The 17,124-nt window shown below is 37.6% G+C and overlaps 3 protein-coding genes, 3 non-coding genes and 2 pseudogenes across 9 annotated transcripts; all 8 read right to left on the bottom strand.

Moving 5' to 3' along the window:
- Nucleotides 1–2,653: 2,653 nt before the first annotated feature.
- Nucleotides 2,654–5,930, bottom strand: LOC104701729 (succinate--CoA ligase [ADP-forming] subunit beta, mitochondrial). 2 transcript variants are annotated; one of them, XM_087462778.1, is made up of 13 exons: nt 5,797–5,930; nt 5,531–5,600; nt 5,275–5,386; nt 4,857–4,967; nt 4,629–4,740; nt 4,432–4,496; nt 4,246–4,323; nt 4,050–4,124; nt 3,795–3,947; nt 3,570–3,704; nt 3,300–3,464; nt 3,082–3,204; nt 2,654–2,989 (listed from the first exon to the last, which is right to left on the bottom strand). In XM_087462778.1, exons 3-13 carry the CDS (start codon nt 5,371–5,373, stop codon nt 2,840–2,842), a joined length of 1,266 nt encoding a protein of 421 aa, XP_087318904.1. In that variant the 5' UTR covers nt 5,374–5,386; nt 5,531–5,600; nt 5,797–5,930; the 3' UTR covers nt 2,654–2,839. The 2 variants fall into 2 exon arrangements, with proteins under 2 accessions (XP_087318904.1, XP_087318899.1); XM_087462773.1 differs by lacking the exon at nt 5,797–5,930 and having other exon boundaries at nt 5,531–5,702.
- Nucleotides 5,931–5,957: 27 nt separating this feature from the next.
- Nucleotides 5,958–8,152, bottom strand: LOC104774186 (uncharacterized; annotated as a pseudogene). Its single transcript, XR_015564340.1, has 4 exons — nt 7,761–8,152; nt 6,755–7,334; nt 6,499–6,654; nt 5,958–6,404 (listed from the first exon to the last, which is right to left on the bottom strand). The product of XR_015564340.1 is annotated as an uncharacterized LOC104774186 (transcript).
- Nucleotides 7,830–8,066, bottom strand: LOC109126175 (uncharacterized; annotated as a pseudogene).
- On the bottom strand, nt 7,841–8,085 carry LOC147950374 (RNase MRP). The gene has a single exon (XR_015565585.1).
- A 143-nt stretch (nt 8,153–8,295) lies between the features above and the next one.
- LOC147950373 (U2 spliceosomal RNA) lies at nt 8,296–8,491 on the bottom strand. The gene has a single exon (XR_015565663.1). It is a non-coding gene; the product is annotated as a U2 spliceosomal RNA (small nuclear RNA).
- A 292-nt stretch (nt 8,492–8,783) lies between these two features.
- LOC109124722 (uncharacterized) lies at nt 8,784–10,941 on the bottom strand. Its single transcript, XM_087462768.1, has 7 exons — nt 10,482–10,941; nt 10,200–10,343; nt 10,012–10,079; nt 9,852–9,902; nt 9,704–9,763; nt 9,075–9,617; nt 8,784–8,980 (listed from the first exon to the last, which is right to left on the bottom strand). The coding sequence occupies exons 1-7, from the start codon at nt 10,594–10,596 to the stop codon at nt 8,939–8,941; spliced, it is 1,023 nt and encodes a 340-aa protein (XP_087318894.1). The 5' UTR covers nt 10,597–10,941; the 3' UTR covers nt 8,784–8,938.
- Nucleotides 10,942–10,994: 53 nt separating this feature from the next.
- Nucleotides 10,995–11,190, bottom strand: LOC147950372 (U2 spliceosomal RNA). Its single transcript, XR_015565614.1, has one exon. It is a non-coding gene; the product is annotated as a U2 spliceosomal RNA (small nuclear RNA).
- Nucleotides 11,191–11,364: 174 nt separating this feature from the next.
- Nucleotides 11,365–16,801, bottom strand: LOC104701767 (myb family transcription factor PHL4). 2 transcript variants are annotated; one of them, XM_087462645.1, is made up of 8 exons: nt 16,582–16,801; nt 13,097–16,201; nt 12,743–12,974; nt 12,542–12,618; nt 12,403–12,442; nt 12,092–12,149; nt 11,943–12,012; nt 11,365–11,824 (listed from the first exon to the last, which is right to left on the bottom strand). In XM_087462645.1, the coding sequence occupies exons 3-8, from the start codon at nt 12,807–12,809 to the stop codon at nt 11,639–11,641; spliced, it is 498 nt and encodes a 165-aa protein (XP_087318771.1). In that variant the 5' UTR covers nt 12,810–12,974; nt 13,097–16,201; nt 16,582–16,801; the 3' UTR covers nt 11,365–11,638. The 2 variants fall into 2 exon arrangements, with proteins under 2 accessions (XP_087318771.1, XP_087318769.1); XM_087462643.1 differs by lacking the exons at nt 11,365–11,824; nt 11,943–12,012; nt 12,092–12,149; ... (1 more) ...; nt 12,542–12,618; nt 12,743–12,974 and having other exon boundaries at nt 13,212–16,201; nt 16,582–16,737.
- Between the last annotated feature and the right edge of the window lie 323 nt (nt 16,802–17,124).

Genomic DNA, 17,124 nt, shown 5'->3' with positions numbered 1-17,124 from the left:
GGTGATGGTCCTGTGTCACCTTCTCTGTTTGACTCCCGTCTTCCTGGCTCGCCGGTGGTCCTGGGCCGACATACTGGTAGCCAGGAGGATAGGATGAAAAGAGTATCCGCAACTTCGTGGGAAGGCGGCTGCACTAGGGTTCTCCTTTGCAGATTAGGGTTTCTGGCTCATACCGGTTAGCTACCGGTTTAGTTTGATATACTCGGGTTAATTTTGGTCTTTGTTATTTGGTTTGGTTTGTTGTAATCGGACTGGGCCCTAAGGGGATAATTGTATGGGCCTATTCCGGAAATAGCCCATTGGGCATATATGTTTATAAATTGAAAGCCTTTTAACAAAAAAAAAACACATGAGGATAATGGGGAGAACAGATACCCGAGAGGAGACGGGACTACTCTTCCTTGACCCATAAAATTAGATAAAACGGAAATATATTCAACATAGTTCCCAAAATATAAAATTACAAACTTCAAAACTATATAGTTCTTAGTTGCAAAGTCATTCTAAAACACTTTAAGATTTATTTATAATACATTGGTAAATATAATAAACATTTCAAAATGGGTATTTACGGATCGAAGTACTGAATGAATATTAAAAAAAGGAATACTTGATATTCAACATTTACACTGAGGTAAAAAAAAATTATAATACTCTTTACTCGATCCTAAGATTAAAGGTACTTTTCCCGAGACGGAATGAATACGGGTAACGAGTATAGTGGATATCCTTATACAACTAAAACTTATAACCCTAAATCAATTTATGAACTTGATGAATAAACTAAAATATGAAAATAAACTATTATTTTCATAATTTTAATCCTAATTTTGTTCATATCTAGGATTATATTGATAATTATTTAATATAAAATGGTTATGGAAAATAAAATTTCTAATGGGATGGTCGGGACGAGATAAGATGGGATGAGACTGGACGAGATTTAACATCCCATAACAAAATTACTTTAATATTTTCAACAAACACGGGCTATCTTTGATTATTATGGATGAATTGCAAAAAATTGTATAATTTCCCGCTGATAAAGATGATGATCATGTTTATTTTTGGTACGGGTTTCAGTATCTACATATATACCAAAATATTGACAAAACACCCTAAAATAGTTGCCAACAATTTTTCATGTAAAAATACTACGATAAAGACGATAAGTAGTAGTAAAGGCGTTCGTAGAGACGTTGCGGTGGAAACGCCTAAGAGTCAACGCCAATCAAGAATGTTTTTTACATGATTCACCATACGTGTGACGAAAAATATGGAACTGCTCTGAAAGGTGGAAGTGTTATCACGTTGATATGCGACAGTTTAGGTTATTTTTCAAGAAATATTTGACTTGAGTCCAAAAAAATGTTCGAATATGCTTTCAATATTCTCTGATTTAAATTTAAAATTTAATTTTTTAAAATATAACAAAATTTTGATTTAAATTTTATTCACAAAACTCAAATTTTACGTACAATATTTTTAATAAACCTAACTGAGAAAGAGCATTTGTGATCGGCTTATAAAACCGGACCGAAAAATAAACCAGAAGTCTTTTGGATTACTATCAACCAGTTGAATTACGGGTTCAATTAACGCCAGTGCCCAGTGGAGAGAGATTAGATTAGTTTTGAGTAGGCCTGGGCATAAAAACCGTACCCGAATACCCAACCCGGAACCCGATCCAAAAAACCGGGTTCGGGTTGGGTACGGGTTTGCCTATAAAACTCTATTGGGTTCTATTTTCTAATACCCGTGGGTTTGGTTTAGGGTCGGGTAATACCCGATACCCGTTTGGGTACCCATTAAACCCAAACATATAAACATATTTATAATATTTATCATTAATATAATGCAATTACCCCAAAATTATGATTATAATTTTGAATATTTCATTTAGTTTTATACCTAAATATCAAAAATAATCAAAATATCTAAAATATTTTGTTATGTAAGTCAAAATTTAACTAAATTTATTTAAATTTAATTATATTTTTCGGGTACCCGGTAGTTCGGGTACTAATCGGGTTCTAAAATTTGTAACCCAAACCGACCCGAACCCGATAGTACCCAAACCGAACCAATATATCTAAAAATATCCAATGAGTTCTATTTTTCTAAACCCGTTTACCCGAACCCGAATGGATAATACCCGAACCCGAACGGGTTACCTGAATGCCCAGCCTTAGTTTTGAGTGGTATGTAACTATGTATGATAAAAAAGATACCGAGAATTCCAATTTAATTCTTCTTTTTGGATCAAGAAAAAAAAAAAAAAAAAAGGAAGGAGACCAGCTCAATTTTTTTAACAAAAGTTTTCTGGTAAAGAAAATATTTGACTTGAGTCCAAAAAATTTACCATATGTTCGATCGAATATGCTTTCAATATCCTCAGATTCAAATTTAAAGTAAACATTAAAAAATTACAAAATTTATTTAAAATTTTATTCTCAAAACTCTAATTTTACCTAAAATATATTTTTAATCAACCTAACTGAGAAGGAGCGTTTGTGATCGGCTTATAAAACAGGACAGAAAAATAAACGCCAAGATTAGTTTTGTGGCTTCTCAGTGACACCTAACCTCTCTTTTTTTCAGTGACACCCAACCTATCGGTATCAAGGATGAGTTGGTTAAAAATACAAAAAGATACCGAGAATTCCAATTTAATTCTTCTTTTAGGATCAAACAAGAAAGAAAAAGGAAGGAGACCACCAGTTCATTATTGATCGATCTGTTTTGAGAAAATTATATCCGCGAGAAAAAAGTGTAAATTGCGTCAACCATAAATCAATTGACAAACCGGGACGAGTTTTGATATTATATATAGAGAGATTTAGTGAGCCAATGCTTTAACCGCTTTCTCAGCCGCATCATCCAAATCATCAGCCGTTATGAGTTTCATTCCACTTTCCTTGAGGATTCTCTTTCCCTGCTCCACATTCGTTCCTTCTAGACGAACCACCACTGGCACTTTCAATGATACCTGCGTCACACAAATCACTTCGATTTTTATCTTCAATCCTGAATGAAACATTCTGCTCATTAGAAGGTTGCTATTTTTTTTTTCCCACTCACCTCTTTTGCAGCGTTCACGATTCCACTAGCAATCACGTCACATTTCATTATCCCACCAAATATGTTCACCAGGATTGCTTTCACTTTGTCGTCAGATGTCAGTATCTTAAACGCTTCCACCACCTTTTTTTTTTTTTGTTGGAGTCAACAAACCCTCTATTAAAATTTGTCACAAAGAATTTTGATTCCCCAAAGTAAAGGTGGTTTCTTTTTTTTACCTGGTGCTCAGAAGCATTTCCACCAACGTCAAGGAAATTGGCGGGAGTTCCACCATGTAATTTAATGATGTCCATTGTTGCCATGGCCAATCCAGCACCATTCACCATGCAACCAATCTCTCCATCTAGACCGATGTAGTTCAGGTCAACTTTCGCTGCAGCCACCTACGGGAGAAGCAACACACACTTTTCCTTTTAATCTCTTCTTATCGACTTAACAACATCAGATAGATTTCTTGATGATAAAAGGGAGATAGACAAGACAGATACCTCTCGTGGATCCTCCTGTGTTGGATCACGCATGGCAAAAACCTCCTTTTGTCGGAACGCAGCATTATCATCGAAGTTCAATTTGGCATCAGCAGCTACCAATTGGTTAGTGGATGTCTCTGCAAGAGGGTTGATCTACAAGAGAAATTTGGGGGGTTCAACAAAAGAAGATATTGATAACTGAGAAAAATGAGTGTAGAAACAAGACAGTGTGAGAAAACTCACTTCCAACATTGTGCAGTCACTCTTGCGGAAGAGTTCGTACAGCTTCTTCACTTGTTCGATCGAATCCTTTCTGTCAGCAGCTTTGGGAGCCAGACCATCCACAACCTTGGCAGCATTTTCATCAGTGATTCCTGCAAATACATCAATTGGTACCTACGCAAAACCATGAATGGAGGGGTCAAAAATCCGCAGGATCTCAGAAGGATATTTTCTACAAGAGATTAAAGATCCAAGTACGTATTAAACAGTCACAACCTTGATAATCATGTCAGGGAACTTCTCAGCGAGATCTTCAATGCTGGTACCACCTTTTTTACAGGCAATGATCAACTGCAATAAGAAAGTAAAGCGGTTTAGATGTTGCAGCAGGGGGGGGGGGGGGGGGGGTTAGAACAGCATGCCTAGAAGTAGAGAAATGAATTAGTAGTTCATCGTGTGGGTAGTAGCATACCGGTCCAGCAGATTTACGGTCCAGAATAATGGAGAAGTACATCTCATTGACGAGTGACAATTTCTCACACAAGTAAACCTGCTCAAAATAAAGATTCAATGAATAGTAAACAAAGGTGCAAGAGTCAGTCAGGAGAATTGAAGAAAGAACACCAATTATGAGCTTCATGGATAACTGATAACAAACCTTGCTAACAACTTTGCCTTGAGGACCAGTTTGTTTGGTGACGAGTACTTGTCCAAGCATCTTTCCTACAAACGATATAAGAAATTGAATAGGATCAATAAACTCTGAGACAAAAAAAAAAAAAAAAAAAAAAAAAAGGAGAGACATCCAACAATTGAAGAAAGAAAATAGATAAAAGAAAAACAGAGGCACAATACCAGCAATATCTTCAGCCTGATCACGTTTAACAATGTGAACACCACCCTTAAGACCACTCTTGAATGTTCCAAGACCTCTTCCACCAGCCAAGATCTGGCTCTTAACAACCAACTGTACCAAAGGAAAAGAGCAATATATATATATATATATATATATATCTTTCAATTAGGCAACTAACTAATAGAGTCAATGGCAAATGATGTGCTGAAATAGAAATAATAATATACCTCGCTTTCATTAGGGAAAACTTCTTGGACAGCCTTTTTAACTTCTTCCAGAGAACCAACAGCTACTCCTTTTGGCACATTCACACCGTATTTGCCCATCAGCTCAGCTCCCTGATTGTATCAGAAACACACACAAAATACAAATTACAAAATGTCATAAACCTCCTAGAGAGACGATTCCATGTCCAACTAGTGCTTACTTCCACAGTACATAAAACTCCTTGAGAGAGACGACACCGCATAATTCTATCTCAAACACAAATCAATCAATCAGTGGATCAACCCCACAAAAAAAAAAAAAAAAAAAAAAAAGAGACAAAGCGACAGATCGTACTCGAATCCGCACTTGAAAAGCGAATCTACGCAACTATAGAACACTAAAGAATGGTCAAAACCCGAAATGAAGAGAAAGAAGAACCTGATACTCGTGGATGTTGAGACGGCGAAGCTGTTGCTGCTGCCATTTCCCGGAGACAGAGAGAGATCTGGACACGAGTTTGCTTACCAATCCCCTCATCGTTCGATTTTGTCTTAGTAAAAAAAAAAAAACCAGCGAAAGCGAATGAGAGAATGAGAAAAAAAAGTATATATAAAGAGAGAAGAGAGAAGAGAGAAGAGAAGAGAGAAGAGAATAGTCGCAGCGTTGTGAGAATGATCTGAGGAGAGAGTCTAACCCTAATTTTTCCAACTTTATGAGATTTATTCCTCTCGGCCGGCTCACTATTTCCAAATTTAATTTCGTATCTTTTTATAAGAAAAAAAAAAAAAGTAGTTATTATTAGGTATGAAAAATACACACAAGTCAAGTAGTACCATTTTCATTCACTAAAAAAACTATGCAATAACAATTGTTAATAGAGTAAATACATATTTTTGTATATGAATAATAATAATGTAGAAATTAATTTTTCATTTGGCTTATAATTCTGCGACACATTACCATTTGTGTCAAAACGTTTTCATAATCAAAATTGAAAGTGCGGTCAATTGCTCCTACTGGCAGCTACCACCACACCGCTACTGGTGACAAACGCGGCAGCGAGAGCAATTTGAAAGTGGTACACAAATCTAAAACTTAATTCAAAATCAGAAGAAAACACATTTAAACTTATCAAAAACTTATTTGATCGAGTAGAGAGATACAATCTCAAAACGGATTAACAAAAAGTTAAAAAAAAAAGAAAAAAAAAAAGTTAATTAACAGCAACCAACGTTCTTATCCCCCAAGCACCAAGTCTTCATTCTCCCGCCAAACCGCGTGAACCTCATCTGTACGAAACCGCTGCGTAAAGGTGGACTCTTGAATCGGCGTTTCAGCACCGTGTTAACATATGCAAGTATACCCGCGTAAGCGATCATCGCTCCATTATCGATGCAGTATCGGTCATCAGTTGCAAACAGCTTACCGTCACGTTCAGAGCACATGGTCCTCATCATCTCCTGCAAACGCTCATTGCAACCGACACCACCGACTATCAAAACGTCTTTCTCGTCACAATGCGCCATCGCTCTTTCCGTTATCACAACCAACATCGCAAACACCGTCTCCTGCCAGATCATTAACAATCATGATCCTCTTTACAAAATGTGCCAAAACGTTACATTCTTCTATGTAGCCAATGAACAACTGTTATAGCCTTACTTGAAGAGAATAGCACAAGTCTGCTGGTGTACACTCGTTATTCTTGAGCTTCTCCTCTGCGGTAGTTTCGATATAGCTCAAGATTCCGCTGAACGATACATCCATACCTTTCACAGCATACGGAAGATGGATGAATTTTTCTCCTTTCTTAGCGAGCTGTTAAGAAAACAAACAAAAACATTCGATAATTGTTCACTAACACCACATGTACACTACTAGATCATATTATTAAAAGTAATGATGGATTCAGAAATACCTGCTTGATGTTATAGCCAGGACTTGGATCATTGGAGAGCTTCAAGACTCTAGCAAGCAATTACCAACAGCAATATCAATGGTCTCACCAAATATCCGGTGGTATCTACCTTCACTATAAGCAATCACCTGTGTGTTCCCACCGCTCACATACAGAGAAACTGGATCATCAGCTCCAGTAACTACTCTCCCCATCTCAATGTGAGCCACGCAGTGATTCACTCCAACGATTGGCTTCTTCCAAAGCTGCGACAATACTCTAACGACAATGGCTGAGACCTGCAACGGTGCTCCCATACCAGGACCTTTTGTGTAACAGATGCAATCGATTTCTTCTGGAGTTACTTGGGACGTTTCTAGAGCTGACTTGACTAAAGGAAGAACATGGTCGAGATGGTGATGAGCAGTCTCTCTAGGAAGGAATCCATGACCAGGAGGGGTTATGTATGTATGCCGAGGATTCGCTAAGATTGTACAGTCTACAGTCACAATTCCAACCCCAATCTTGTTAGCTGAACCTTCGAACCCAATGGCTATCTTTCTCTTCATTGCTTTTGACTTTAAACACTAAAGTAAACTCTCTGCAGATACAACAGAACAACAAACCAGAGCAGCCATATTACTCACAGTTCATTCATAGAGTTGAATGACTCATTTATCATGGATTAGTATATTGCTACTGAGAGAGAGAGAGAGAGATACCACAAAGAGGTTTTGTATAACCTAACAAGATCCTTAAACACTAGAAATCTGAATCTAAATTCTAAACCCAGAAAGCTACTCTAATCCATATAGGCTCTGTTACTTCGAATTACAGATTGAACGCAACAGCATCATCAGTTCAAGGTACTCCCCAAAAAATACCTAAAGAAAACTGAAGAAGCAAACACATTTTACCTAACCAAAATATCAAAACCTACACCAAACCCTAATCAAATCTAAACCCCAAACCCTATTCAAATCATAATTAGAGATGAACAATTTTACAAAAAATCGAAAATTCTCACCTACGATTTTAAGTAAAACCCAATTTAGAAGAAGACTCTGATTAGCGAAGAGCAATTGAACTTTTAAAAAAAAAGAATGTTGTCATTGGAACATAAGCCCCGTTCAGTTAATCCGATGAGGACCAAGTGAATAACTGTCGTGAAACGAACGGCCATGATATCATCGACGGAGAGAAAGCTCCACACACGCGTCTCAGCTTATAATCAATCCACCGCATGATTCTCTCGTTTCCGAGGCCGCATCTCTGCGGATAGTGGCCCGGGGACTTTCCTGGGTCGGTACCTAGACAGGTCCATGTAACCCATTCACTTCGTCCAATGACTGTTGTACCATGTCCTATTTTTCGGACTAATTATATACACAAGTCTTATGTTCTAAATACCCGATGTGGGACAAACATCTTCAGAACAAACCATAATCCTTTTTATTTTTTCTTTTTCTTACTGTATTACTTCTGTCAGCTTGTAGTAAATTATGTTTAAAAAAAAGAAAATTACATACAGATTTCCTGAAATATATTTCACTGAATTATTGGTGGGTTGAGCCAGGCCGGTGCAGTAGTGCAACGCATGGGCGACTCACGAGACTCCAGATAGCAAGCTATCTTATCGGACTCTCACCCTGAAAAAATAGAGTTAATATCGTGCGGACCGATGGTCCACATATCAGATATTAAACTGATAAGAACAGATACTACACTTGATCTTAGCCAAAAGGCCGAGAAAGGTATGAATTGCAGGTAAGGTCCGGCTTCTCTTTTTATATCAGTTTGTTTGTGATCAATGCTTACTAACTTGTCGATGTGGGATAAAGTAGAGAACAAAGACAAAACCGACAATACAATCTTAGCTACTTTTATGTATCTTTATCACACAAGCGTCTGGTTTTAACATCTGACAGGAGTTGATGTAAATCATAGAAAACGTAGTCTATAGGAGGTAAGTCTCGACCAAACTCTTTGCTCTGTATTTTCCTTTACACATTTGCTTTTGATATTTTATGAAGTTTTAGTCTACATGATATTTATTTAAAACAGGACAATAAAGATTTTCTCATATTCAAAACTTGAATGTATACAAATAACGTATAAACTAACAGTAAGTTAAGGTAAAGCCAAACTATGAACTGAGTATATATTTTAGAAACCAAAAATATGGTACAACTTTGCCACAGTAGATCATGAAGATGGCTTCAAGTTCCTGATTGCAGCGGCCATAATCTGAGATAAATCCAACATGTGAAATGAAATCAGACGAACAAAGTCAACTACTGTTTGTAATTATCGCTTAATCATGTAAAAGAAATATACGTACCCGGGCAGATCCAGGATCAAACCTTCTTTCACCAATACTTGTATTCCTGTCGTCTCGCTTTGTGACTACACTTCTTTGACTAGATTCCACATTGTACTTTTCTGTCAAATTTGTATCATCTTCCACTTTTCTGCTGCTGTTGTTTTCACTACATATTGCTTCAACCATCTGTGTGCCTTTGCTCTTGCTTCTTGTTGTATAAGTACGGCCAGACGCTCCACCAGAACCAACAACCGGGTTATCTAGGGACTCTGCTGCATCATCTTCAATAACTATGCCCTTGCTTCTTGTTGTGTAATCACTTGTATTATTTGTTTGGAGACTTTGTCCCTTGTTCGAGAATTGAGTAGCCGCTGCTTTTGCCCCGGCAATTGCAGCTATGAGAGTGTTAACTTGCTCTGAATCAAGTGCTTTCTTCTCTTGTGTTGTACAGGGAACAGAACCAGGTTTTAAGGAAAACGGGTCTTTTTGGTCTGGAAGAGGGAATTTAACCAGAGAAGTGTTTTGAGAAGGCATAAGACCTCTAGCTGCAGCCGCATAAATCTGTTTCATTTGAGAATACAGTAAGTAACTTGTACTACCTTATACAACTCTCCCAGTTCTTAGGCTTTAGAGAAGAGCAAGATTACCTTGTTTTCTAAATTATAGACGCCCTGGTACCCGCGCATCTCAAATGGAATAATCAGTTTCTGGAAGAGTTCATAGAATCAAATGTTAAATGGTCACAAATCCAAACAAAACAGTAGAAACCGAAAGCTGAAGTGAATTTCATTTCACCTGTGGCTTCTCGCATAGCCAACAAAAGTTGGTTTGTCCTTCAAGCCTCACCTATTATTATAATACCAAACACAGTTGGGGGTTTGCTTATTATACAATAGAATCATCGAATATGAACTGTATCAATGTCCAAAAAAAAAAATAGAAGTAATTGGTGTACCCCTTCAGGTAAAGCATCCCAGTTCTGAAGTTCATCGCAGGTGACACAGCCAACAACCTCAACACATCCTATACCACCAACATAACCGTATCAATTCTGGTCCAAGCTGCTACTTAGGATCTTACAAAAATATATATTGATGTGACAAAGATGAGTATACAAAAAAAGATTAGTAGTAACAATAATACCAATTAGTCTTGAAACAGGGTAATGTTGGGGGAATTGAATATCAGTGATCCCATCAATAGCATAAAGCTCTTTGTAAAACTCTTCCATTGCTTTAATAGTAGCTTCATCAGGTACTTTACTAGCAGCATGAATCCATAAACGGCCTATGTTACATGTTTAGTAAAACAAACAACAACATCATCATCTTCTTCAATGTTATGCAATTATCACAATGTTCCAATTCAAATTTATCTCAGCTGCAGCTTATAAGATATCAATAAAGCTGATCTCGAACGACATACCTCGAATTGGGGCAGGCCAGGATCTGCCTTCGATGCGTTTGATAGCATGGACGAGAAGTGAAGCCCATGGCTGATGCATGGTCAAGCACGGGTTCTTGTAATTCCCACGACTCATCCCTCTCCAAATATCAAAACCCTACAACACTTAACTTAAATCGAATCCTAAATCCACCAATCACCAAAGCTATTTCCAATTTACGCACAAACCTAGATATGAACTAACTCTAAAAAAATCAAAATCAAGAACTGAGACGAATTTGACTCGAGAAGAAGAGCGTGAGTAAACCGGGATCCTTGGACCGGTTTATCTCTTCGTTTCCGTTTCGCGTTTTGTCTTCTGTATAGATGGACAGATGGTATTGAGGAATTTTAGTTAACTAGGTTAATTAGCGTTTAACCTTAATTAATCTTTTTAAGCTAAACTAGATTTTGAACTAGCAAGTTAATTTAGTCAATAAATAATGTTCATAAAATAAAATAAAACATAAATAGAAAAATTGTACTAATTTGTTGGTGGGTTGAGCCAGGCCCGTGCAGTAGTGCAACGCATGGGCGACTCGTGAAGGCCCAGATAGCAAGCTATCTTAACGGGCTTTCTCCCTTAAAAAATAGAGTTAATATCGTGTGAGCCGATGGCCCACATATCAGATATTAAACTGATAAGAACAGATACTACACTTGATCTTAGCCAAAAGGCCGAGAAAGGTATGAGATGCAGGTAAGGCCGGGCTTCTTTTTTTATAGAGATTGTTTTTGACCGACGCTTCACTAAACTACCGATGTGGGACAAATAAAGCTTCAATCTTATGGCTTTTGCAAAACTTTTGTTCTATGAGAGATATCTTCGCTACGTTTATGTAATCAGCTTTGACAGAAATAGCTCGACATAAATTCAAGTTTTGAATTCACCTAAGTTAAACACTAATAAATCAAAATCTGAATTCAAAATTACATCAGAAAGATGGAATTGCTCTTTTTTATTATTGTTGTTTCTTCCTAGAGAGCTGATAATCAGAAAACTAGTTTAAGAAAGAAAAAAAAAGAGAGAGAAAAGCCTGAAGAAGACAGAAAAAAGTCTCTTACTCTAATAAGTCAAACTCTACAACTCCACCAAAAACCTCAGTTTTATGATCTACCATCCCGAGAAAAGGTTCCCTTCATTCTTCGTTTCTCCGACGCTTTGCCCGCGGGGAATCTGATGACTCCTCTGAACCATTTTCAGGCTTTTCCGCGCTTGTTTTCTCCTCTTGTTCCAGTTTGCCAAAGCCTATATTTTGCTTCTCAAACATCATCGACAGCACCTTTCCCTGTTCTTCTATCCGAATTTGCATTTCTCTTTGAATCTGCAAGCACATCAAAGAAGCAAAACCCATTTTCATCCGTACTGTTTTGCAACTTCAAGTGATACACAACTAGCTAACACTATGAAGCTCAAACTTTATCATATGTTCATCGTTGTACCTCGAGCTGCTCATGCAGTTGTTTCTGAACTTCCATCTGAAGTCGCAAAGCCTCAGTGACATCTATCCCACTGCAATATCAGTAGTGAGAATTTATTAGACAGATTCAATGGTGTAGCAGTTGTGAATTCTGATGTTACCAAACCCCACCGTTTCGTATCAACAGACGTAATTTGCTCAAGCGGTCCCAACTTTGTCTCTGGTGAACCTGCTAATCATCAGATTGTTAGCAAGACTAAATGAGTCCCGGAAAAGGGTTCTAGTCTACAAAACTAGATGATATTAGAATGCAATTATGCAAACAATGTTGAGGGTTTTTTTTTATAGATATCAAGAAAATATTAGAGTAAGATAGATTAAGAAGGTTTGTATACATAAGTTAATACAAAACTTTCATTATCTTAAGAAAAATGAATGCATATGAAGAAGATTCATCATAAAAGAGAGGAGCCAGTGTTTACCTTCTGATGGTTCTGGAACATATTTAGCTGTCCTATATTTCTGCAACATAAATAATAAAAATTGTAGACTTTTTACCAACAGATTATTATGAGGATTAGCATGAAACAATTTCTTGGAAATAAAAAAGAAAAACTAAACCTGCAAATGACTTTTGACATGATATATAGTCAAACCTTCGACATTCATATGCTTCAGCACATTCTTGGGAGTTGCGTCTGCGATAAAAATAAGAGACTGAATCAGAACAAATAGAACTTCACGATCTATTCAAAGTCAAGGATTTTAAAACCAAGAAGCAGAGAGAGAGAGAGAGAGAGAGAGAGAGAGAGAGATACTTACTTTCACCGCCACCGAGCTGGTTAACAGCGTCAACAAAAACCTCATGAAGTTCAGGCGTCCAACGCATACGTCTCTTAGCTGCTGCATTATGATTAGTGTTGCTACTACTGTTATTGTTGTTGCTGTTTGAGGATACTGTCCTAACAAGTGGACGCAAATCCAGACAAGGAGAAGGCTGCTGCAGACCAACTTGGGGTTGTTGAATTTGCGATGGCGTACTTGGTTGCTGGACCTGAAACAACAACAACTCCTCCTAAAACATGAGTCTTTTGATATGTGGAGACAAGAGACCCCACAATATGTATCGCAAAGGGAGTAAAAGAGTAGCAAACTTAATAGAACAAGATTAACAACCTCTGAAGCTGAGTTGAAATTCGTGTCAAGGAGAAGCTCTTCCAAGACAGTAGAGCTCAGCGAATCTCCATCAGTAATCAAGTGGTCATCCCAAACTGGCCAGTCACTGATAAGATTGAAGGTAAGAACTCTTCTCTCTTATCTCTTCTCAAATCCACAATACAATCTCAAACCCTAATTGATAAGCTTGGAGTTACAGTTCTCCAATCTCATCACCTAAGAACAGAGCACATGAGCTCTAACAACACAATTGATCACGCAGGATCCTCTTCACAATCCTACACTATTCTTATTTATACTCTAAACTTCACACATGCTTCTCTTTACTCTTCACATGTGCCTCTCACATGCTCTCTTATCAATACTCCCCCCTTTCAAAACAGCTTGTCCTCAAGCTGTGATCAAGCTGTGATGTAACAATTGTAGACTGCAGTAGAGAATAGAATCGTTGATGCACTGGTAGAGCTGCTCCCGAGAAACGGATCCACTGCACTAACGTGACTTATGTAAGTTGCACTGCTGTCTTTAGAGATGTGTTGTATTTGAACTTAAACCACCAGTCCTTGCAAAACTTTCTCTTCCCTAAATCTGGAAAACATATATGTAGACCACCCAAGCAAAGCACACAAACAGCCTTCATCCTAGTATCTCCAAACCTTTGAATCTGTTCCAATGCCCTTTGAATGTTAAAACCATGCTCCATCTTCATGTAGATAAGCTGTTGCAGAGTTGTTGGGATGATTGGCAGAGCTAACAACATAGATGCAGAAGTTTCAGGTTGAATTACTTTCCCAATCTGAGACCACCACACAACATTATATTGTTTGATTAGGGACTTGAGTACAATCAATCCATGCTCTCTGTTCTGTCTCCTGCCATAGTAGAGCTGCTGAACACATATTGATCTTCCGCACCATAGCTTCACCGTGAAGTTGCAGGTCATCCATAGTTGCAAGCTAAATTTTTGCAGCTTTTTTCTTTCAAACACAACGATGAAAATCTCCAAAATCTGGCCTTTGAACCTAAATCTCCAAAATTTTGAGAAGTCCATAACAACAAATTGGAATCGCTGAAGCAACATTGACAAATAGCAACTATATTTTCTACATTGGATCAGCCAACAAGCATGCTTAATATGTTCAAACTTGATTTTTCCTCTGTGATTGGACTGGTTCTGCTTCATTAATATCTTCTCTCCTCGTAAACCCTTGTTATTATATTTGAATGTCCAGAACTTGGAACATGTTCTCTGCTGTTGCATTTGCAGCTCATGACTATCACACAAAGTACACTGCTTATGCAAGCCGTCTCTTGTCCCTTTCGCATCTGCAACTATATCTAGAAACAATAGTTGTTCTGGTGCTGAATTTTGTGCCTCCAAACTGTTCTTGAACTTGAACATCCATGACTTAGGAAACTTGCTCATCTTCTTATGTTGCAGTAAGTTGTACCCTCTAAGAAACATTTGATCGAACACTTGGTAGCCATAAGGGTCCATCTCACTACCATACACAATCTGAAACTGAGCTGCACCATTTCCATCAAAGAACAAGCTCAAATCTGTGTTTTTTAACATCACATCAACTTCTTGACTCTTTGGTGATTCTTCAGTAAAGATCCATGCTACTTCATTAAGAGCTTCAAAGATTGGATTCTCAACATGTTTTTCCCCAAGTTTTCTATTTGCCAAAGCTGAATCCATTCCAGAAAATCCTAACTGATGAACACTACGGCTAGGTTCCAAAGTAGAGATTGATACCTGAAGATGTGAAAGCTCTACAAGCTGATGGGATACTTGTGGAATCGATTCCAGTTGATTACTCTCTCTATTATGGATTGCTTTCTTCTTCTCATGGTTCACGTTCTTGACCACATTGTCTAGATTGACTAACACAGAACTGGCTTCCACTTCTCTTAGATCATCGTTTTGCAATTTCTCAGAATCATAATCGATGAACCGAGGGCTAATCAATGTCACGCCTGTGTTCATGTTACAATTCCAGTTTAACGCGTCATGCGATTGCGTTACGTCTGATGGTTGCGACGTGATCTTCCCCAAACACAAATCCACTTCTTTCTTCGATTCTTTCTTCTGCTCCAAGATTTCAATCTGTTTCTCTTCTCTAAGCTCCTGAAAGAGTGTTATTCTTTCATCTCTGTCACCAAACCGCAACACCAAGGCTGACTCCATCATTCCCCAACTGTCAAAATATCCCCATACTCGTGTTCGCCGTTGAAACCACAAGAGAGCTTCACCTTCGAGAAGACTTTGCGCAAGATTAAGCTTCTCATCTGCCGTGAAATCCTCCTGAACAAAGAAATCCTCTAGCCATGTAATCCATGGTCGCAATTCACCAACAACACCATCGAAGATGGGAAATCCCTCAAGGCACATTGCAATCAAAATCTTGCTTGAAAACCTAACTTTCTTCAGCGTTTGATTCGATCCGTGTTCACAAGCGCACCATTTGATAAGATTGAAGGTAAGAACTCTTCTCTCTTATCTCTTCTCAAATCCACAATACAATCTCAAACCCTAATTGATAAGCTTGGAGTTACAGTTCTCCAATCTCATCACCTAAGAACAGAGCACATGAGCTCTAACAACACAATTGATCACGCAGGATCCTCTTCACAATCCTACACTATTCTTATTTATACTCTAAACTTCACACATGCTTCTCTTTACTCTTCACATGTGCCTCTCACATGCTCTCTTATCAGTCACATTGTTCATGAATCTCATCGGATGCAACGATAACACCATCGTCCATCTGACTCCTTTGAATAGGAGAAGGAGAAGGAAAGTCAAAAGGATCAGGGAGTGGAGAAGGAATCCAAACTGATGACTCCGAGTTATGGAAATCACTTGAATACATATGATCAAGAACTCCATCATGAGCAGAGAGATCACTAGTTGAGTAAATATGACCAACAGAGCCATCATTGGCAGAGAGCAAATGGTAAGGCGTTGCCATGAGTTGATTGTGTTGTGGATAGAAGGACATGTCAGCTGAAGGGTTTTGAAAAGACGGTATCAACGAACAAGTGTCTGAAATGTCACTCGGAACTGGCGGCCTCAACGAACGTCTCTCCATTATTGCTCTAAAAAAACAAAATCAAAAGACATAGTATGTGTGTAAGAATTAAGATTATATGCATATATATATATATATATATATATAAATAAATTAAGATTATATGCATTTTTATGACTAATCAAAAGTTTCTGAATTACACTCAAAACCTAACAAAATCAAAATTCATCTATGTAAAATTCTGAATCAAACAAAATGCAAGAGCAGATGATTTTACAGTCACATAGCAAAAAAAATCAGAATCAATCGGCAAAGCAAACAACAATACAAAAATATCCAAACGTACGATAAAAACAATCGAAGCTGAATCAACCAATCACAAAGCATAATCGCCAAAATTATACTCCAACCAAAGAGAAGATGATCAAAATTCCAAAAAAATCTCACCTAAGAAGAATATATGAAAAAACCCCAAACCCACGAGAGAAGGAAAGAAGAAGCCAGAGAGCGCCTTCGAACCGGTAAGAGCGATTAAACCGGGATCTTTGTACCGAACTTGCTCTGTCTCAATTTGCTGTTCCTTGTTTTCCTCGTTAGCGTCGGAGAGATGGATGAATTGAAGCGTGTTTAAAAGAGACGATCAGTCATCATTCCTTTTTTCATACGTGGAATGTTCTGGTTGGCCGATAAATTTTATATTGGTCTATTTTTTTATTTTTAGAATAACACAAAAGTAAGTAACTAAATAAAAACGTTTTTTTTCTTTCTTTTTTTCTAAATAACTAAATACAAACTTGCAAATGATGATTTTGCTCACAAATGATCGAATATTTGAGTTCATCCGGAAGGTACATAATTAGTTACAAATCTGATTTTAAGATCATAATCAAAGTTTTCTTTTTATTTATACATTTTCATCAATATTTTATTTTCTTAAAATCAGATTATGAAAAATAAAATGAAGTATTTTCTTCCTTCTTCTCAAAATTA

This window comes from Camelina sativa, chromosome 1 (assembly GCF_030686135.1).
Source record: "Camelina sativa cultivar CO46 ecotype springtype chromosome 1, ASM3068613v1".
Taxonomy (NCBI): Eukaryota; Viridiplantae; Streptophyta; class Magnoliopsida; order Brassicales; family Brassicaceae; genus Camelina; species Camelina sativa.
Note: the sequence above shows the minus strand (reverse complement) of the source record. Positions and strands in the feature narration are given on the sequence as shown.